General features: G+C 55.4%; 3 protein-coding genes across 4 annotated transcripts in view; 1 reads left to right on the top strand and 2 right to left on the bottom strand.

The window, feature by feature from the left end:
- Positions 1–21,992, top strand: part of LOC127607535 (cytochrome c oxidase subunit 6C-1) — a 116,822-nt gene that overhangs the window by 30,068 nt on the left and 64,762 nt on the right. Inside the window, exon 4 of one of the 2 annotated variants that reach the window (XM_052075931.1) lies at positions 17,940–17,949. The exons of the other annotated variant lie outside the window; for it this stretch is intronic. The gene's annotated coding sequence lies outside the window, so the exon portion shown is untranslated. Of the gene's footprint in view, positions 1–17,939; positions 17,950–21,992 lie in introns of those variants that run through there. 2 annotated transcript variants of the gene reach the window in all.
- On the bottom strand, positions 1,780–20,350 carry adamts9 (ADAM metallopeptidase with thrombospondin type 1 motif, 9). Its single transcript, XM_052075935.1, has 28 exons — positions 20,094–20,350; positions 19,512–19,906; positions 18,302–18,464; positions 16,704–17,011; positions 16,496–16,579; positions 16,289–16,413; positions 16,154–16,194; positions 14,345–14,450; positions 13,537–13,683; positions 12,648–12,789; positions 12,263–12,367; positions 11,974–12,119; positions 11,236–11,417; positions 10,990–11,126; positions 10,357–10,474; positions 10,180–10,275; positions 9,196–9,362; positions 8,922–9,051; positions 8,284–8,410; positions 7,976–8,186; positions 7,719–7,883; positions 6,933–7,094; positions 6,727–6,846; positions 6,000–6,107; positions 5,753–5,920; positions 5,381–5,629; positions 3,710–3,871; positions 1,780–3,434 (listed from the first exon to the last, which is right to left on the bottom strand). Exons 1-28 carry the CDS (start codon positions 20,188–20,190, stop codon positions 3,246–3,248), a joined length of 4,350 nt encoding a protein of 1,449 aa, XP_051931895.1. The 5' UTR covers positions 20,191–20,350; the 3' UTR covers positions 1,780–3,245.
- LOC127607517 (cytochrome b-c1 complex subunit 1, mitochondrial-like) overlaps positions 12,268–21,992 on the bottom strand; it is a 117,017-nt gene continuing 107,292 nt past the window's right edge. The window contains exon 14 of the mRNA XM_052075906.1: positions 12,268–12,277. The gene's annotated coding sequence lies outside the window, so the exon portion shown is untranslated. The remainder of the gene's footprint in view (positions 12,278–21,992) is intronic.

A 21,992-nucleotide genomic window follows, 5' to 3' on the forward strand; every position in this document is an offset into this window, starting at 1 on the left:
GCCAACAAAGCAAACTGTGCGCCCAGAGAAGTCCGCCGCGAGCAGCCGAGACGAGACAATTCCAATCGTACATTGCACTCGTATGTAACCCGCACTATGGAAGCAAATGCAACTTGCATGTCTTATCTGGCCGGGGGGGTATATCATTTCCTCCCGGCCTCATTCCTGCCCTGCGGCTGCAGCGCAAAGACGCACATCCTTTCTGACGTCTGAGGTACAGATGTGTTCCTGTGCTCGAAATCCTCCCGGCCAGCGGGGGAAATTGGCAAAAAAGACGAAGCGCGCACGCGAGCGCTTGAAAAAGAGAGACGTGGAGGTGGCAAAGAAGCGCATCCGTCTTCTCGAATTTGAAGTCGGACCCGAGCTGGCGGAACCGAGGCTTTTCTCTTCCGAGGAGAGAAAAGAAACCGTCGTGTGAGGTCCTTTACAGTGCTAATTTGCTAGTTTGATCCCCACTTGAGCCCCCACCCCGCAAAATTTTCGGGCCCATGAGCTGCCAGTTGCCATCTTCAAGGCGGAGGCCTGAGTTGGTCAAAGAAGTGCAGCGCTTACGACGCGACAGAGCGCTGTGAGAAAAATGGAGAAAAGAGAGTTGGTGGGAGGGGGCGGGGGGGGGGGGCGGGGTCTATCGTCAGCATCGGGGATCCCTGCGTGATTTTAGGACGGATCACCCCGGCGGAACTTTCGTTCACTTCCATGTCGACCGAGTCACCCAAAGCCTAATTTGTTGTGACAGGCGGGCACTGGTGCGCCTGCGCCTGCGCGCGGCGTGCAGAGGGAGGGCTGAGAAGTCGGGTGCGGAAAGGGGCCGGACGGGGCTCGGCTCATCCCGGGGGCCGTGGGAGAGGAGGATCGGGGGGGGGGATGGATGGGAAGCGACAGGCTCCGAGTTGAACGGGTACGCGGCTCAGTGGGAACTGCCGCCGTCTCGCGCGGCCACGTCGCGCGCCGGGGCAGGGACGCCGGCACGTGACCTTTCGACCCCATCGGACTTCATTCGGTAACGGAAGGGCAAGGTTCACCCGCACCATGCGTTGATCCATCGATCTCATAGGGAAGGTTGTTCGCTCTCACTCCTTAAGGACCAACTCTTTTGCGACACGAAAAGTACAAATCTCGCATGCCCCCCCCCCCCCCCCCCCCCCATCGCCACCCCTCGAGATGAAACGTGACCCCTGACCCTGCCAATACGGCACGGCATTGTCTCGCCGACGGGCCGCTTCGTTCTCGTCGTTCCCACCGGCCCCCGCATTTGAACACCGTCATCAAGCCGCATGGGAGTGGAGGGGGGGTGGGGGGGGGCCTGACGGAGAGCAGAAAAGGACAGCCCACATTGCCAGGCATCCAGAAAATGGGCGTTCGCAGCACAGTAAATATTTACCTTGACGGGAAGAGCTTTGAACGGCGCCGCGGCGGCAGACGGCCAAATACGGACGGGACGGCTCGCGGGGGTCGTCGGAGGCCCCGACCGGGCGCCTAAAATAACAGTGACATTGCTCAGCGGGTTGTGCGTATTCATTCAGGAAAAATATTCACGCCATTCAGTCGACGGCGAGGGGGAGAGCCGGCAAAGCTTCTGTCCGGAGCCAGACGGGAAAACGGAGCGAACCTCCGCTCGCACGTCATGTGACTTCTGACCTGCCACTTGCGTCCGCGTGAATGGACAAGAACAAGAAGCCTCAAACGTGACCCTCGACTTCACTTTAATTGTCAAACTCGGGGTGGGGGTTGGGGGGGGAGTGAACAGAAATGGAACAAATTTATTTTTAAAAAAGTCCGTATTTACACAGCGTTTTAATGACGTGACAATAAATACATGTCATGACTTAAATATACAGGAAACGCTTCTCGGCAACAACAAAAAAAGACTCATCCCGCCGTTTGTGGCGGAGAGACAAAGCGGGCGCTCGTATCTGCGGCGCAAGAGTCAAAAGTCGATCGGATCCGGCAGGCAGACGTATTTGGGCGGCGCCGGGCGTTGGACCCGCGGCGAATGGCTCGTTGGCGGCCGAGCACGCGGGAATCATCGCCGGCAAGGATGCGAACGGGAACGCAGGCAAAAGCGGCCATAATTGGCGCCAAACGCCAATTATGCGTCGGGAGGGGGGGGGGGGGCATCAGCTGCACTGGTGAGGCTGCCAAACAAAGCCCCCCCTGCCGGGCAAAAGGAGACAAAGGTGAGGCGGCAGCGGAGGAGACTGAGGTAGGCACGCTGGCTTGGCTCAAGAGTTACGAGCTCGGCGTACGAAACGAGAAAAGGGCGCCTTCTGATTGGCCCTCGTTTGAGTGACATTCAAAGACACGTCAACATGATGAGTGACACACTTTGCATGACACTCGATTCATCACATTCACGTGACAAAAAAGTGATCACTAGCACCCCCCCCATGTCCCCCAAAAAACAAAAAAAAAAAACGTTGCAAATGTCTGTTTCGGACACTCGGAGCACCATTTCAGGTTAGCGATCGGACTTTAAAACGGCAAGATGAGTTTGTGCTGGTTTCCAGGTGAGGTATTGTTGGGACAAAAAAGCACAAAGTGGCACGGAGACACTCGGAGCACCTTTTGGAGCGCAGCGTGGAGTTTGACAAAGAAGCGTCCCCCCCCCTTTTGGTGGCGGAAGCACGGATCGCGGCGGCGCCGAATAGCCGCCCGTGGCACACGGAGCGCAGAAAGCGGACGCCATTTGGTTTGGGGGCGCCGCTGCCCTCGCAAGGAGGAAAGTCTAGTCCGCCGGCGTCAAATCGAGCGTCCGCGTTCGCCAATTTTGGTTCTACACCGAAGCATGCGGGCGTTCGGACAAACTCCATCCTTCAGTTTCGCCATTTGCGCTAAGCCACGCTGAAGCAAAAAGTCCTTCTGGCTGGGTATTTGCACATGAACATGAACAACAATCGCCGAGCAAAGACGAAAAGAAATGGCTATTCGACATTGCGCTACGTACAAATGACCAAAAAAAAAAAATTATCAATAAATTATGTATCGCAAAGAATATTTGGATTTCAGCCCGACTCCTGGTTGACAGTCACGAGAGAAAAGAAGAACCTTCTTTTCTGGTCTGGCCACAGCTTGGCGATCGACCGTCTCCGGCAAACTGCGCGATAGGACACAAATGGATTTTTCCAAACGTCTCGAGGAAACGGCGCCCGAGCGACAGAGTGTCACGGCCGGTTTGAAAACAAACAAAAAAAACCCAACGAAAACCAAAAAAAAACAAGCAGGGTGTTGCGCCGGTGTCGTAATGATCACGAGCGTAGCGACCCCCACGGGTCGGCGCTCCAGCGGGGGCCGGCCGGGCACGGCCGAGTGTTGCAGCGCTCCCGGTCGGGCGGCTTGTCGTGGATCTCGCAGCTCAGGTCGTTGAAACGCTCGCCGTCGGGACGTTGACATAGCACCAGTCTGGTCTTGATGCCGCCTCCGCACGGTTTGGTGCACTGTGGGCGGAGCCGGGAGACGGCGCGTCAAAAAAAAAAAAAAAAAAGCCCGTTTGAAAAAAAAACAAAGCCAAAGCCAAAGCGGCACGCCGCCCCGTGGGAATGACAAAGAATGCCGCGTTGAGCTTCAGGTATTTTCGGATGTCCTTTTTTCTCATGCAACCTTCGCAAACAGTCCCAAGTAATTATCCAAACATCAGCGTGGCCAAAGTTTGGTTTTCCCACCGGGCCCCCCCCCCCTTTAACGCCAGCAAAGCCGCATCTGTCTGCCTTACCTCTCCCCAGCTGCCGTGGATCCACTGCGGGCACGGGCCCGACTCGCAGGATCGCTGCTCGCCGGGCCGCCTGCGATCCTCGCAGCTGTTGGCCGGGTAGCCGTTCTCGTCCTGGCACACCACCACTCGCCGCTGGAAGCCTCCGGCGCACGTGCTGGAGCACTGCCGTGTCAAAGACAGACAGAGAGAGAGAGACAGAGAGAGAGACGGGTCACCCGGTTTCTCACACATTTTGCGCCACATCCAGGCAAAGACGTCACCGTGCCGGAAGAGCCGCGCAATGTTTGCTTTCGGAGGTCAAAAAAAGCGATACGAGAACCAATCGTGAGTCCAAAGTCACCCAAAATTTCAGCAAGACCTCAAAGGCCACTTTGAGGTCAAGAATCTACTAGAAGGTCCTGAAGTAAGCAGGCTGACAGAGTAGTAAGACATGCTCAGGTCTCGACTGTCATCGCGTGTTTTCAAAGTGAGGCCGGTTTTCTTTCTCTCGTTGCCACAGGAGAACGTCCGACGAGACTTTTACATTTTGTCGGATCTTTAACTCTTTCAAGTCAAGTCAAGTCAAAGAGTATTTGTGGAGCACTTTCAAACAGCCATCGCTGCATACAAAGTGCTGTACATGGAGCGATTGAACATGCACAATAAACAGTAAGACGAATCGGTAATAAAGGCGGTAGAAAGCACCAAACAGTAAAATCAAGAACAATTAATGAGAAGGCGTCTTTCTTGCTCAGTGGGACATAGATCTGGCCGTCATCTGCATAGCAGTGGAAGGGAATACCATGTTTCCTTAAGATGGAACCCAACGGGAGCAGATACAAGCGAGAACAGCAGAGGCCCCACAATTGAGCCCTGTGGAACACCACATGACAGGGGAGCAGTGCGTGACTCAGAGCACTTTTTTTTTCAGACTCGGTCCTAGAAAAGTCGGTAGAAAGCACCAAGCAGCAAAATCAAGAACAAATCTAAGTCGTGCTGAGTCCAATGGCAATGTGGCGTCTTTCTTGCTCAGTGGGACATAGATCTGGCAGTCATCTGCATAGCAGTGGAAGGGAATACCATGTTTCCTTAAGATGGAACCCAATGGGAGCAGATACAAGCGAGAACAGCAGAGGCCCCAGAATTGAGCCCTGTGGAACACCACATGACAGGGGAGCAGTGCGTGACTCAGAGCACATTTTTTTTTCAGACTCGGTCCTAGAATTGAATGAGTTCAGAAATCCACGGACACGTCGCTATCCAATCAATCAAGTCAAATATGAAGCGGATGATGCCTAGCGCATTGCAGCCAAATTTGCGTGGAAATGACGAGAAGAAAAAGATGTCCAAGAAATGGCACGTTACAGAAATGGTCGCATATCCAAGCTCTCCTCCGGGCAATCCCGATGTGCTATTTCAAAGCGACCGGGAGCTCGCCATTCATTGGGTTCTTTGGGTGGCGGCTCTCGAACCGACGCAATTGACGACGACAGCCCATTTTTGACTTCCGGGTCAGATAAAGTCTCAGACGGCCAAAGACTTTTTGGACAAACAGTCGGCACGTGCGCTCAAATCCTTTTGTCAAGCCAGCAACCCCCCCGCACCCCCAACCGCCCCCTTAGTAAGCGTGTGGCCTGCCCTCGGCAAGGCTTTTCCGGACCGCCTCGGCATTCTTGTAAAGGTTTGGCTCACCGCGCCCCAGGGCCCCGTCCGCCATTGCTGGGATCGGCTTTGAGGAATGACGTTGCGGACGCCGCCGATCGGCGAGGATGGAAGCGGTCTGGAATCGCCGGAGTGGGACGGGCACGGCGAGGCGGCGCAGTCCTGCTCGGCGCTCGGCCGCTCGTCCGGGTCGCACTCGCCGACGTTGACTTCTTGGTCGGCGAAGTTGACGCAGAGCACTCGGCGAGTCGTTTTCCCCTGACCGCAGCTGACCGAACACTAACAACGGCACGGCAGCAGGAATCGCAATTTGCAAATTTGATTCCCGGCGGCCGTGCGGCCACACGGTCCTGAACCGGGGCTTCCGCGGACGGCGGGAATATCGTGGGGTTCTTTTCTTACCGCGGTCCACTCCAACACTTTCCACTGTCCGCACGTGACGACGGAGCAGGCCTCTCCGGCAGGAGGTTTGGGGAGGCCGGCGCACGCCGACTCATCCGCCACGCCGCCGTGATTGTCGCGGCAACTGACGTAACGCATGCGGGTCCCTTTGCCACAGCTCGCGCTGCACTGTTGGAAAGAGGAGAGAACGGGTGAGGGGGGGTGGGGGGGGGATACAAGGACAGGCGGAATGCTCGCGATCACCAACCTGGGTCCATGAACCAAAGCGCCATTGGGTTTTGTGGCCTTGATGGGACGGGACTTTGGTCCCCGGGGGGACAATCTGGCCGGCCGGACACTGGGCCAGTTCGCAGTCCTGCGGGACAACAAGCCAAGACGCGCGCTGCCGGTCAAGCGGGCCGATGCGATCCGGCCCGATGCGATCCGCTCGCGACGGCGGTCGGTATGCCGCTGCTTGAGAGCGCCCATGTTTTCCCATCAGGCCTCGCTCGCTTAGCAAAACAACGTGAGCCGCATCTCCCGATCAGTTCAAACTATGGATTGTGGCGGTAAGCCACTCGGCATAAAGTCCTGATCCCTGTCATAACAGGTCAGAGTGGAGTGGTATGCGGGGGGCCAATGCCCACGCCGGCGTGCTTCAAAGCTCCACCCTTTGTCCGCCCCCTCATCCCCCTAACCTTCCGCCCTTTTCCCTTTTTCCCCTCCCGTGCCCCGCCGTGACCTCTGACCCCAGTCTTTCCGAATGAGAGCCTTAGTCAAATCTCGCAGGCTTGGCATTCCACTCTCACCGCCGCAATCCAAAGCGGCCGCGGCGGGGGAAACGGTCAGCCTTCCCTCACGCCGTCCCGACGGAGTGGCAAAAAGACAAAGCTCTCTAACCTTGCGTCCTGAGCTATAGCCGGCGGCCGGACGGTGAGAATCGCATGGTTGACAAAGGTGACGCAAAGGAGGCCGAAAGACTTCGCCGCCCTTACCTGGGTGTCAGTGGGCCGGGTGGCGGCATTGCATTCGGTGTCTTCCATGACGGCGCCATAAGATCCCACCACACACTTGACAGCTCGCATCTGGTACCCGAGCCCACACGAGGTCGTGCACTGGGTTCAAAAGACGGAGGGGGGGAAAAAAAGCATGAGAGTGGAGGAACGCGTTTTGGAAAAGGAGAATCTTCAGCGGGCCTTACCTGCCCCCAAGGTCCGACCTGCCAGGCGGCGCACTCCTGCTGCTGACACGTCTGCACCGACTCGGGCTTGGTCGACCCGCAGAAGCGGTCATCTAGACGCTCCTCACCAAACTGACACCAAGTGGGTCGGTGCTTGTAGCCTTTGCCGCAGGTTACCAGGCACTGCAAGCGAGATCCCCTTGATGATTAGATTCGAGGCGCGCATCCCGTTGACAGTGTTGACATTGAAAGCAAGTGCGCTTTTTCCTCTGGACAAATAATACGTTCATGTACAAATAGCGTCAATTCATTGAGTGTCGCTAACTATGTACTATGATACAGTGGCTCACAGTATTCTGCCGACTCGTTTGCAGTACTTCGTGGGCATTGGCGGCAGTGCTCTTGAGTGGTTTAGGTCCTACATAGCTGACAGAACCTTTTGTGTCAGCCCTGGCTACTCTGAGTCACGTACTGCTCTCCTGTCATGTGGTGTTCCACAGGGCTCAATTCTGGGGCCTCTGATGTTCTCGCTGTATCTGCTCCCATTGAGTTCCATCTTAAGGAAACATGGTATTCCCTTGCACTGCTATGCAGATGACTGCCAGATCTATGTCCCACGGAGCAAGAAAGACGCCTTCCCATTAATTGTTCTTGATTTTACTGTTTGGTGCTTTCTACCGCCTTTATTACTGATTTGTCTTACTGTTTATTGTGCATGTTAAATTGCTCCATGTACAGCACTTTGTATGCAGCGATGGCTGTTTGAAAGTGCTGGAGAAATACTGTTGACTTGACTATCGAACCAACCTCCGACCAGTCTCCGGTCTTCCATTGAGGACAGAGGAATTCATTGCAGGGTTGGACGGCCAGCTTGTCCCGATGACTGCACTTGCCGTCATCGCCCTCGGCCTCGGCCGCCTTTCGACACACCGCTCCTCTTCGCCGGGTGCCCCCGCCGCAACTCTTTGAGCACTGCGCCACAGACAGATGGACACAGAGGAAACGTATGGCGTGAAACCAAAGTTCGGATTCAACCGGACTTCCAACAACCTTCTCGGTTTCACCTCTGACCAGGACGAGTACTCCCAGCCTCCGGGATTACAATCTCCGTGACAAACTTCCTTGTCCTCGGGTTTGCGCTGCCCGCTGCAATAGCGATCATCAACCTTTTGGATCTTTCCGTCCGTGCGGCTCATTTTGGAACAGAATATGTCCAGGGTGCGAAATCCAACACCGCACTGAGCTGTGCATTCACTCTTGCGAGCCGCATGCCACCTTCATTCGCACGGACGACTAGAGTTAGCACCTCTCGCGATCAACGGGTCAATCGTGACGCGGACGACCGAAAATGGGGGAAACCGATCACACCCACCTCAGTTCACAGTCTGTGTTGCAGGCCTCGGGGATCAGCGCAGGTCTCGGTAGGGCATGACACCTCTGGTCCGACACCACCACCCGGTCGGACTCTCTGCTACAGAGAACCTTTCTCTTCCTCTCTCCTGGGAAGATGGTGGCAGTCGGTCAGCTGGATGGACACCGCGCATCCCACTCACGGGGGGGGTGCGTGCGTGACATTGGCAGGTAAACTGCAGGCTTGTCCCCTTGCTGATCATGTAGTCAGCCGTGCATGTGTCATGGGACGTTGGGGACTGTGTTGCATCGTGCGCATCAGAGCGACCCCCGTTTTTTTTTTTTTTGTCAGTGGAAAACGTCTACTTTTGGTCACCGAGATTTGCAGATGCGGCGGCAGGATTGGCGGGAAGACCCAGCCAGGCGGAGCGCATCGACCAAATTCACAAACACGCTGAACCGGCCCCGTTTGCGCGGCAGCAAAATGACGACGAGCTCAGTTTTACACTGACCGCAGACCACTTTCTGTTACCAACTCATCGGATGAGTCAGGGTCGCATGTGACTTCATGTCAACGGCCACCTGAACTTCCAGCGAAAACGAGCCGCCTAGGCAAAAAAACCCGCGTAAGCTACCGCAAAGTCGTCTGCGAGCGCCCACCTTGGCACAGGCGGCTGCAGTCCTGCCACGGACCGTAGGCATCCCAGAAAAACTGCTGGGGCCGGTCCTCGATGGGGATGTTGAAGGAGTACCTGACATCCGGGTTGTAAAGGTTCCCTACGGACAGCACCTAGCGTCAAGACAAAACAGACTTAATGCCGCATTGACGACTTCCATTCGGAGCTCAACCCTCGCGGCGGGTTTCAATTCAGCGGATTTCCAGTTGAAAATAAGAGAGCGGGTACGTATCTGGGTAGAAAGGAATGGACTTTACCTGGACGACGATCTCCTCTTCAAGGCGCTCGGTGCAGTTAATCCTCTCGATGACGTGATCGGAGCCGCTGTACTCGATGACGGCGCTTCCCACTTTGATTTCTCTTTTGAACATGCTGACGACAAACTCTCCATTCAGCAGGAACTCTCCGCGGCTGTTTGATATGGCTGCGGGCACACGGGAAGAGTGGTCACGCGCCGCGCGTCGTCCCGTGAGCTATGCTAGCATACAACCGCGGGACCAATACCGTCCTGTCAAAGTTAAGACGCCAAAGTCGGACTGTTTGGAGACTTTGCGGGGGTGCGCGCTCTTCAAATCGACGCACGCATACGCCGCACACTGACCGCTAGCAACAACGTTGCCAGTCCATTGCACTTGATCTAACGCTATCTCACGGAAGAACCGGATTCCCGCGGCTGTAGTCCGCCGTCGCGTAGAACGGCGGTTCTTGCTTTTTTGGAACAGGATTTGATTCCAGGGCGGCCCGGTAGTCCAGTGGTTAGCACGTCGGCTTCACAGTGCGGAGGTGCCGGGTTCGATTCCAGCTCCGGCCTCCCTGTGTGGAGTTTGCATGTCCTCCCCGTGTCTGCGTGGGTTTTCTCCGGGTACTCCGGTTTCCTCCCACATTCCAAAAACATGCGTGGCAGGCTGATTGAGCACTCTAAATTGTCCCTAGGTGTGAGTGTGAGCGTGGTTGGTTGTTTGTCTCTGTGTGCTTTGCGATTGGCTGGCAACCGATTCAGGGTGTCCCCCGCCTACTGCCCGGAGACAGCTGGGATAGGCTCCAGCACCCCCCGCGACCCTAGTGAGGATCAAGCGGTTCGGAAGATGAATGAATGAATGAATGATTTGATTCCAACACCGGTCCGGTCTAATGCCAAGTCGCGAGAGCTACTGTACACTTGCGCGAAGTGCAACCGCAACAATACATCCACCTCCGCCGTGAGGTGAGCAACCTTTGTGAGCAACGGGGGTCTTTCTTACCGAGGTAGTTGTCATCCTCTGGTTTCCCTGAGTAGCTGTGTTGACGAACATCGACGTTTGTGGCGCCGCTGGGTATCCGAACCACTTCATTGTAGCCTGCGCGTGAATGGAAAGGCGTCGATATGATGCTAGCAAAGGCGCGCGCAAACGGAGGCCCGCAGACCCGCGACCGCTTACCGTAGCGTACAACGTTGAAAGTGTTTGCCACGGTCTTACAAGAAGAGTTGTCACCGCCGCACACGCCGCACTTGTCTCTCCTGGCTTTGGAGTTTAAGACGTGGTCGCAGCCAGCTTGCTGTTCGGCGATGCGATCGAGCCAAGAGACAAGGACAAATGTGTGCGTTAGAAAATAGCCATCCATTTTTTTGTTTTTTCCCCACATGCAGCCCCGGCGACTCCGGATGAGAGACGGGTTACTCCGTGGACTGCTCGCCAGTCAATCACAAGGGCCAAAGAGGTTTGACTTAGTGGCCCATGAACGTCTCGTCTCTGGGATTTGAGCCGAGCAAGTTCGGATTCATCGAACGGGCATCGAGCGTGTGACCTTTGACATAAGTCCCCGGGTCCAGGCGACCTTTACCCCATAGCAGCCCAATGGAGATGCTACGTTGAACCACGCGGAAGTGACTTTTTTTTCATGACTACGAGGATGCGCGGGCTCGCTCCGGCCACCGGCACTCGCCAAAACCAGCGTCGCCCCCCCCCCCCCGGTCGAGGGCGGCGTAACCCAAAGTAACGCGTGCGAGTCTCGAGCTTCCTCAGCTCGCTGTACCATGTTGCGAAGCGCAAAGCGTCGAGCGAGCGGCGCACCCTGCACAAGCCTTGGACGCAGATGTCGTTGGTGTCGGGTCCGCACGGCGTGCCGTCGGTGACCCGGTCCCTGAGCTGATAGTAGGCCGTGCTGCCCGCAACCCTGCAGAACAGCTTACATCTGTCCTTCATCAGAACTGCGGGCGGGAACACAAGGCGAGACAGATTGGTCTTAGGTGGTTCTTTCGAAATGAAGACGGGGGGGGGGGGGGGGGGGGGTTGCGGGAGGATTGCGCAAAGACTCACCGCCGCTGTATTTGGGCACCCAGCGAACATTCGGAGGTAGGCCGTTGATGTTGAAATGCCTGCCGTCGAAAAGGGCGCACTGCTCCTCCCTGAAGTCCCTCTTCTGCTCGGAGCACGGCTCCGAGTTACAGGAACGGAACTTCATCCGCCGACCCACGCAATACGCGCCTCCGTTCCTTGGCCTGGTGGGGGGGCACATCAAGTACAAACCCAATAGTGTCTCTCGAACACCCCCCGAGTCAAGCCACTTTCCCCAGAGACCGCCTCTGAAAATTGGCTCGATCGTCGCCTTTTGGCGGCGGCCCGGTAGTCCAGTGGTTAGCACGTGGGCTTCACAGTGCAGAGGTACCGGGTTCGATTCCAGCTCCGGCCTCCCTGTGTGGACTTTGCATGTTCTCCCCGGGCCTGCGTGGGTTTTCTCCGGGTGCTCCGGTTTCCTCCCACATTCCAAAAATATGCATGGCAGGCTGATTGAACACTCGAAATTGTCCCTAGTTGTGAGTGTGAGTGTGCATGGTTGTTCGTCTATGTGTGCCCTGCGATTGGCTGGCAACCGATTCAGGGTGTCCCCCGCCTACTGCCCGGAGACGGCTGGGATGGGCTCCAGCGCCCCCCGCGACCCTTGTGAGGATCAAGCGGTACGGAAGATGAATGAATGAAAGGATCGCCTTTTGGCATCTCCACTAAGCTAAAGATGAGATCCGGCGGGCACGCGTGACTATGAAGAGAAGCGCTCACACGGGCCGGTTGCATTCGCGCTCCGCAATCTTGATGCCGCCGCCGCACGTGCGAGAACAGCTGGCGAAAGGACTCCAGACTCCCCAGGCGCCCTCCACGGGCGCGGCGTCGTGCTCTTTGGCGATGCACAGCCCGTGCTTGCAGTGCTGCGTGAGGAAGAAGAAGCATCAAAGTGACACACGAATGGCTTTCTCGGAATAGGAGGCCAAAAGGGGGGTGGGGGTGGGGGGTCCCCGAAGTGGCTCCGATCGCGGATGTTTCTTTGGAGTTGTTGGCGGATGGCGTTTACCTTTCCCGGGGAGCAATCGGTTCCGTCCGCCCACGGCATGTGCTGCGTCCTGCAGCCCCTCTGGGCGCCTTCTGGGCTGGTGCACCACAGCCTTCGACATTGGGTCTGAGCGCAAAGACACAATCGGGCGTTCGTCTTTCGCCACTTCATGAGCGCGGCAGGATTCCGATTTAGAGGGAACGGGGATTTTCAAGTCATTAGTGAAAAGGTGCGATTTCCATCTAGCCTTATGGTTGCAACCGTCTACCCGGATGGCGTGCGCGGTTTTTGCGGGCAAAACGGGTTGCCTGTTACAACGCTCTGATGCTCTCCAACAAATGACGACGTTGGGCTTCAAATGGAGCAGAGCCGTGCGGACAACGTGGCGGTTTGGGCCTCCACTTACCATATAAGGACACACCTGTGTTCCCGCTCCAAATATCAATTCGCACTGTTTATTGACGTTGTAAATCCGTCCGGGCAGCTGCTGCGAGAGACTGTACGGCCTCGAGACGGGCTCGTCCAGCAAGCACTCGCCGTAGCCGGTGCTATGAACACAAACAAAAAAAAAATGACTCAGAGGAGAAGGGAAAACAGAAACAGCCCCCCCACACACCCGCCCCCACCCCAAAAATGTCGCTTGGATTGACTCCATTTTATGCCGTCATGCGGCTGCACAAAATCAAAGCATCTGGATCCAGCTACGGTTTGAGTTAGCGCACGCTAGCAACCACTCGGCGAAATAACATTCAGCACATTTTCACGTGCGCCTGTTCACGCACCTCTGACGAGATTGCGCCAGTGGAAGTCGTTCGAGGGAGACGCATTTCATGAGCTTGGGAGTTGGCTGCGAGCTTTTTGGACACTCGCCAGACACGAACGAATCTGTTGACTTTTCCTGAAGAGCTCCCGCTTCTTTTTTGTATTTGTTTGAAGAAGGAAATTGGGTCGCGACGGTCAAGCGTGTCGGCGGGCAAACGGCGCAAATCCACCGCCTACTCCCGCCAGATCTCAAGGCGATCAATCCATCGGCGTCTTTGTGTTAAATGCACCGCGTCGGATTCAGGCCGCCACCTTTGACCTTTGACCTCGGTGGTTTGGAGCCCCCAAAGTGGAGCCGATCAGCAGACCTGGATGAGCGACGGGTTAGCCGCCAGTCAACTCGTAGTTGACTTTGCCGCGAAACGAAAAGCCACACCGCGCCAAAGACGGCACATTCGGTTTTGGGCCGCCCCCCTTGGTTTAGCGGTTTTTCCTCCGAATGAGAGGAAAAACACAAGCCGTCGGAATCTTACTCGAGGAACTCGGTGATGTACTTCCTGCTACACTTGGACCACATCCAAGGATTTGTGTTGTAGTTGAGCGTGGGAGCCATCACGTGCTGCTGGATCTTGACGCCATCCTCCTTACATTTATTGCTGTCGTCATGAGGCATGTTGAACCTGGAAGCGAGAGACCGCAAGACAGAAATCGGCACTTGGAACCAGACAATGACTAGCGGTGTGGAATCGCACTGTGTTTTCACGAGGTACCCGGTTGTAAAAAAAAAAACAATACGCTGCGTCAAAGACTCTGTCCGCGCGAATCTAAAGCGCACGTGAGCATTTTGCGAAGCCAGAAGGCGGATTTTGAGGGAGGCCGGGTAAGCAGAGGCTAAACGTGTGAGCGGACGCTAGGCGCCAACTGTGCGCCGATGCGTATCGCAGAGCTGCCGCTCAGGAAAAAAATCCCAACATGTCCAAGCGCTTGTCCGGGGAGCATATCAAGATATACTGTAAATCCCCACCCCACACCACCCCCCCCCCCATGAGCTACTCAAGGGCCCACCTGACAGGTACCATGTAACACTGCTAAGCTGTCGCCGGGGCACATTGTCAGCGCTTGATGCGGATCAAAATGGAATTCGACAATGCCGGCGTTTGTGAGCGCTCGGAAAGAGCATTTGTTCCAAGATGATGAGGTCGGTAACAGTCTCCGGTGTAGTAGGCTAACGGGCTCGCGCTCCGGCTGACTCCGGTTGAGACGGGGGGGGGAGGGGGCCAAAATGGGATCCGTTGACACGTGACTTGGTAGAAAGTGTTTTAAGGGTCGAGCGTCGCTTACACGTGGCCCAGCTCGTGGGCGATGGTGAACGCCGTGCTCAGGCCGTTGTCCTCGCTGATGCTGCAGCTGCGGTACGGATCGCACACGGTGCCCAACTCTGCCAGTCCTGAAAGGGAAAGGGGGGGATCGCGGGATGACGGGACGGTCACTTCATGAGGTCGACCCGCACACTCCAGCCCTCGAAGGATACGCCTGCCTGCCCGCTTGCCCGTTTTTAGAAACTTTTGATCAATACCGACTTTGACGTCGACAAACACGGCACCTTTGCCTAACATTTCGTGCCTCTCCTTTTGTGAACTAAAAGCACCCCCTAGTATGAAATCAACATACAGGTAGATCAGCATGACTTCGATTTGTTCTTGATTTTGCTGCTTGGTGCTTTCTACCGCCTTTTCTAGGACCGAGTCTGAAAAAAAAAGTGCTCTGAGTCACGCACTGCTCCCCTGTCATGTGGTGTTCCACAGGGCTCAATTCTGGGGCCTCTGCTGTTCTCGCTGTATCTGCTCTCATTGTGTTCCATCTTAAGGAAACATGGTATTCCCTTCCACTGCCATGCAGATGACTGCCAGATCTACGTCCCACTGAGCAAGAAAGACGCCACATTGCCATTCGACTCAGCATGACTTAGATTTGTTCTTGATTTTACTGCTTGGTGCTTTCTACCGCCTTTTCTAGGACCGAGTCTGAAAAAAAAAAAGTGCTCCGAGTCACGCACTGCTCCCCTGTCATGTGGTGTTCCACAGGGCTCAATTCTGGGGCCTCTGATGTTCTCGCTTGTATCTGCTCCCATTGGGTTCCATCTTAAGGGAACATGGTATTCCCTTCCACTGCTATGCAGATGACGGCCAGATCTATGTCCCACTGAGCAAGAAAGACACCACATTGCCATTCGACTCAGCACGACTTAGATTTGTTCTTGATTTTGCTGCTTGGTGCTTTCTACCGCCTTTTCTAGGACCGAGTCTGAAAAAAAAAAGTGCTCCGAGTCACGCACTGCTCCCCTGTCATGTGGTGTTCCACAGGGCTCAATTCTGGGGCCTCTGATGTTCTCGCTTGTATCTGCTCCCGTTGGGTTCCATCTTAAGGGAACATGGTATTCCCTTCCACTGCTATGCAGATGACTGCCAGATCTACGTCCCACTGAGCAAGAAAGACGCCTTCTCATTAAGGCCACTCTGCCATTCGACTCATCATGACTTAGATTTGTTCTTGATTTTACTGCTTGGTGCTTTCTATCGCCTTTTCTAGGACCGAGTCTGAAAAAAAAGGGCTCTGAGTCACGCACTGCTCCCCTGTCATGTGGTGTTCCACAGGGCTCAATTCTGGGGCCTCTGCTGTTCTCGCTTGTATCTGCTCTGTATGAAATCAACATACAGGTAGATCAGCATGACTTCGAATTTGTTCTTGATTTTACTGCTTGGTGCTTTCTACCGCCTTTATTACCGATTCGTCTTACGGTTTATTGTGTATGTTCAATCGCTCCATGTACAGCACTTTGTATGCAGCGATGGCTGTTTGAAAGTGCTCCAGAAATACTCTTTGCAAAATGCAAAAAGTCCCGTTTGTCATGCGCACATAACTTCAACTGAGGCCACGGTGGCTGTCGGAAATTCCGTCCGATATATTTGCGGTCAATTACCAGTAGCCCACCCCTTTGGTCAAAGATACAGTTTTGTTGCACGCAGGCTACAATCCGACACCCGACCTCCATCGGCGCACATTCCCCGGATGATGTTTTGTCCCCGTTGATCCCTTCGTGAGTGTGTAGTTGATATGAAATCGATTTTTTAAAATACCGTGGCGACTCACCTAAAGTGTCACACTTGTCCCTTGCTCTACAGATGTCTTGCCTGCGGCACACGTAGAGACAAAGAAAACAGAAATGAGGCCACACCCTTAAACGAAAGTGACAGCGATGGCCGCGGTGCTAAGTTTGCTGCCAACCGTGTGATAAGGATGGCGGTGTCGTGGTGCGAGGGGTGGTTGTCATCCAGGACGTTTTGAGCGTGCTGCCAAATGCAAAAGTTCTTCAAAGTGGTCTGCGCGTTAAATGAAACAAGGGGACCCTCCTAGAGGAAAAAAACACCGAGGCCAGTTACGTGCGGAAAATGCTCCGTCCGTCCGACGACTCCGTGTCGATGTTATTTTTACCAGCTCGTTGTTGATGATGACTAACTTCACAATGGCGATGTTGATGAGGTTGCCGATGCTGGGGTCCTTGTAGATGGACGACACCTGCCAAGAAAAAGACACAGAAAGCGTCTCTTGAGCTAAGAAAGATGACGAAAGAAGCCGCATTCAGCGACGGCACCGTTTCAAAAGAAAGTTGAGCGATCACGCAAGCGTCCTTTCGACTTACGATGGCCGTGAGGGTGAGCAGGTAGTGCTGCAGGTTGCCGCCGTGATGTTCCACCATTTTGCTGTCGGCCACCAACATGACTTCCACAAAGCGCGGGAAGGACAGGAAGCGCTTGGAGCGCTTGTGAGCTCCGGCGTCATCTCCGCCGCTTTCGTTTGCGGGTCTCGCGCCCGCGCCGAGGACGCTCTCCGATCGACGCAAGGCGTCGCCGGGCAGGCGGCCAGCGGGCGAGTCCGCGGCGGCTTCCGAGGCCATCCCGGCGGCTGGCTTTTTCCTCGCTTTGTGCCTCTCGTGCCTGTGTTTGTGTCCTAGAAAGGGAGGAGAAAGGTGTGAATATAAGGGGAGACGCCGGCGGGGCGATCACGGGGAAGTGCTTTTGAAAAGGAACTGCAGATTTCTCCGCCCCCTTCGGAACTGAACGGGGACGGCTCGACGGCGTGAAATGCTCAACACTAATTGCAATCGCGAACGTCACGTCTTGGGTTGCTAACGCGGCACGAGAGCTGTCCTAGCTTGTCCGCCGGCATTCTGGACACACTCAAACGGGCCACTCCAGGATGGAAGTGGGGGCTCACGTGCCATCCTCCTCATCGCCATCGAATGCGCCAGCCCGAGGGCTTCTGCGCTTTCGTCTTAAGGTACGCGAGAGGAGTCCGGGTCGTTTCTCTCATTCCTCGGTTTCCATTACTTGGCACTTTCAAGTTGGCGCGGCTTTTTGTCTTTCACGAAATGGACACTGCGCGTTCGCGGTCAGGGGTCAAGCAGGCTTCCTTATCATCAAGTGAGAGGAAGCCATAGAGACAACAGGAAGTGCACAAAAGTAAACTGAGATCGGACGATACGAGGGAGAACTTCCAAATGAGGCTTCCTGCGCCAGCCCAGGAAAGCTTGCGCACTGCCATGTATCGGCTACACATACATACACATACACATATATATATAAAAGTATATATACATATGTACTATTTTATAAATACATAAAAAATTAATTGTGAATTAATTAATTAGTTAACTCCTTAATTATATTTGGAGCAAAAATGCTTTCTTTACGCTGAAGAACAACGTTGCATCAATTGATGGATGCCACCCACATCATGAACCCGTTGATCCCATTTTTTTGTGAATGTTTTGTCGTGATTTTTTTTTCCGATGCTCAAAGTTGGGAAACACCGGCCCGGCCGGACACATGTTAGAATGGCGCTCCGATCGCCTGAAAAAGGCAATCGTCTTTTCGAATCATTTCCTGGTGCAAGAGGTGGTGATCACTTTGGTAATGTTGCAACTGCTGACCAATGTGGGATTTCACTTTGAGGTCTGACGTGACCAAACACACACACACACAAACACACACACGCATGTCCATGTGTCAGAGCGGGTACCTTGCACACAAAGTCGGAGCGATGTCGTTTGCTTTACCTGAAGTGTCGCAACACACACACACACGCATGTCCATGTGTCAGAGCGGGTACCTTGCACACAAAGTCGGAGCGATGTCGTTTGCTTTACCTGAAGTGTCGCAACACACACACACACACGCATGTCCATGTGTCAGAGCGGGTACCTTGCACACAAAGTCGGAGCGATGTCGTTTGTTTTACCTGAAGTGTCGCAAGGTGAGCTCGGGCCAAATTTCTCTTTGCGGGGCGCCCCCTTCCTGTACACGATGTGAGGTTTTGTGCGTTCCTCTTCATAATGTTCTCCTTGATAGCTGTGAAGGGGCTCGACAAAATACTCCCCTTCCGGAGAGCCGAAGGTACCAAACTGAGGAAAAAGAAAACAAGTCGGTCAATCGCCGCCGTCCAGACGTACGACGTCGCGAGCGGATTTGCAAATGTTTACACTCACAACATCTTCGTAGAGCCGCGGGCGGTATTTCATTGAATATCAAAGATTGTGGCCAAAGTTCAAGATAGATCCAAGTTTTCGGAGTTTCGACCTCTTCATCAATACGTACTCTCAGATTTCCGTCGACCTCCATAAAAGTAGACTGGCTATCAAAATGCTTGTTTGACGACACGACGATTTGAAATCATGTCCGAATGTTGAATAGTGTTGGGAAATGAAACGTTTGTTTGTTTTGTTTCAATCCGATTCATGTGCACCGCATTATTAGTCCCCCATCCATCTCTCCATCCCAGCGCCAAATAGCGACAGGCAGACCGATGAAATGCTCTTCAATGAGACGGCAGACAATTGGCCTGAGATCCTTCCCAAGAGGTTCTTTGCGTCCATACCTCGAGTGAACTCGGTGTGGTACAATCCATAGTTTGGGCCACTCGCGGCGTTCCACGTTCAAATCATGTGCCGCCGAAGATTTTGCCAATGAATAACAAAACTGCGAGGAAAGGTAGCGACCCGATCCCACCAAATGCTTGAAATTCTTTCGGGGGCATACGAGACACAATTGGCCGATCGGTGAACTCGTCTCGTTCCCCGCGCGTGAATTCAAGCGCACTTGTCTGAAAGTCTGGGGAGAACGGGTGCTGAGCGCCGGTGACGTCACAGCGGCGCATATACGCGCCGCGGCGTCGCACGCGAAACACGTCAGCGACCACCGGGGACGGGAAACCGCGCCGCAGACCGGCGCCGCTTGGCATGGGACGTTCAAAACGTGACCGTTTACCCGGCTCGGCACTCGTCGGGCTCTTACATCAGCCCGGGAAATCTTTTCGAGACGGAGAGATTAGAGTCGCGCGAATGGCTTCTGAAAGTTAGAGCAGACAGACTTTAAGACGTGGCTCAAAGTGTCAAGAAGTGCGAAAAGAAAACAAAATGGGGGTGGGGTGGGGGGGTTCGACCAAGCCTCACCAGTCCGGAGCACAAACTGATGACCGCGGCGTGCTCCGATTTGGCATTGACTTGTCCTTTATAGAAGCAATGCCTCAAGTCGGTGTCCTCCTCCTCGTCGCCCTCGTGCGGCGGTGCCTCGTCCCGGCCCGTCGCGTCATCTCCTCCGAGGATCGTCACGGTATAGAGCGGGGCGATAAATCCCGAGTCCGGCGTGAGGTTGAGGTGATAGTTCTGTCCGAAGGCAGAAATCCTGTAATGGATGTTCGGGGTGGCCCAGTGCCGCGTCGCGTTGTCGCTCTTGTCGTCCAAACTTCGCCGTTTCCTCTTGAAGTGCGCGCCGCTCGGGAACTTGTCGCCGGCGCCGTCCACTCGCACCGGCGTGGCGATCTCGTAGGCGCCGATCTGCTCTTTCGCTGCACATGGAGACGCGACGTTGTGGAATGTCCCCCCCCCCGCCCCCCGCCAAAAAAAAGAAGAAGAAGAAGAAGAAGAACAAATTCATCGCAGGCGAAACGGCCACGCGCAAAGCGCCGCCGAAACGCTTTCATTCATTCCGTCCGTTGACATAATCGAGTAGGCCGAGCGGCGAGAAAGACTTGCCTGGTCTTGGACTCGACAGCGGCGTCTCGGCGGACGCGTCCGCAGCTCCTAAATGGGGGAACAGCAGCAAGCCCAAGCCCCAAAAGAGCGCCCGCATGATTGTCCGCGTTCAGGGGAGGGCGGCAGATGGGAGCTCCTCCTGTAACGCGAGTCCTAAGAACGCCCGCAAACGATGACGCCAAAAAACAAGTACTGTACTACTACTAATCATCGATGTCCCCCGCTCACTCCCGCGTTTCCGTCCGCGCTCCCCCCTCCGCCCCCGCCGCATCCAGCGCGGTGTGTTCTCCTCGACCTCCGGCCACCGAGTTACGCCGCGGCCGCCGCCGCCGTCGGGACGTGAAAGCTCCGCAAGTTTCCAGGCCAACATGCATACTGCACAGAGGAGGGAGAGCGGGGGGGGAGGCGTGGGGGGTGGGGGGGGGGGCGATCCCGAAAGCTCCGCTCCGCTCCACCGAGTGTGTTCGAGCGTGCCGCGAGTCTGCCCGGGCTAGGGGCGGGCTCAGAGCGGCCAAGGTACACTGTCCCACAAGCCACTCCCGTCCACTGGACCCGAGGGTGGGCTCGCAGGTGCCCACTTGTACGCCGAGTGGGCGCCACCCCCCCCACCCCCGCGTGTGTGTGTGTTTCAATCAGAATTTGATGGCTGCAACACAAAGTTTCTGATTCTTTGCTCAAAACTTTCAAGTTGATCCGTCTCAAGCAGAACCATCTCGTCTTTGTCGGTCCAACATGATTGGCAAATGATTGTATATCCGAGTTCACCCCCCCCCCCCCTCCTTGTTTCTCAATAGGGAAGTCATTACAGTTGTGTGTGTGTGTGTGCTCTCATTGGTCACCGAGGTCATCAGAGTCAGCCCCCCCCCCTCACTTGTGTGTCAGCGACATCATTCAGGGCAGTTCTCATCAGTGTAAACTTCACTTCCCCTCCTGATCAGATCGTCGGTCCGCAGGGAGCGGAAAGCTTGAATGAAGTGGCCGAGCCCGGCCCGGCCCGGCGCGGCGCGGCGGGGCGCAGGATTTCAAAGACATCCACTTTAATTGTGGAGCTTTCCAAATCTCTTCTCACTCCCTCTCAGCCGCCCCACCCAAGCTGACGCGCTCTTGGCCCACTCAATTGAACTCGCGCTCTAGTGAATATCTCTCCGCACCAAGTCGGAGCCCAAGTATTTGACATTGCCTTCAACATTGATGTTGTTCCAAAGAGGTCACGGTGGGGGGGGGGGGTGGGGATGCCGGCGCTCCGAACGCGCTCTTGGCCTTGAACGGCGCAACGTCCAAAGAGCAACGGGCGCATTCGAACAGCTCGCGCGGCGCAAAACGGGGTCCCGCAGGTCCCGCCCGAGCGCTAAAACAGCTGTCGGCGGCTCCCGGCCAGCCGCGTCGGAACGCTTTGCGCATTCTTGGGTCTCCCTGCGGCTCAGCGGCGCGCGGACGCGACGGAGATGAAATTCGTCGGCTGGAGCGCAGGGTGGCGTCGCCTTCGAGACGCGGGACGGCGCTCGCTTGGAGACGCGGGCATCCCCGGAGTTCCGGGGAGCCCGTCGGGGCTTCCAGGAACTCTGGTGTTTACAACTCGAGAGTGTTGGGTGAGTCATCGCCTTCACTTGCGAAAAGGGACGGCCTTCCTCGTGGCGTGCAAGCTCGTGAGTTGGAGGTGAAAATGCCCGCTCGGTTGACTGATGGGACGGAGTGCAAACGCTTTCTCTCGCTCTCGAATGCGGAGCACAAAAACCGACACCGTGCCAATCGTTCCGGGTCAACGGCCGCCATTTTGTGGCAAATGTCCGCCCGAGTCCCGCCGGGAGGGAAGCTGGCTGCGTAAATGGGTCAACGTGGACTAAGAAGATCCCCCACAAGGCCGACGGGAACGAACGCGTTAGCTCGCGACGGTATTCG

This window comes from Hippocampus zosterae, chromosome 9, assembly GCF_025434085.1.
Source record: "Hippocampus zosterae strain Florida chromosome 9, ASM2543408v3, whole genome shotgun sequence".
In the NCBI taxonomy this organism is placed as follows: Eukaryota; Metazoa; Chordata; class Actinopteri; order Syngnathiformes; family Syngnathidae; genus Hippocampus; species Hippocampus zosterae.

Coding starts and splice junctions, on each gene's coding strand:
- adamts9 (XM_052075935.1), bottom strand. CDS start 20,190: ATGCGGGCGCTCTTTTGGGGCTTGGGCTTGCTGCTGTTCCCCCATTTA. Junction 12,368..12,647: donor CACAGGTGTGTCCTTATATG/GTAAGTGGAGGC, acceptor CTTTGCGCTCAG/ACCCAATGTCGAAGGCTGTG. Junction 5,630..5,752: donor AAGTGTTGGAGTGGACCGCG/GTAAGAAAAGAA, acceptor TGCCGTTGTTAG/TGTTCGGTCAGCTGCGGTCA.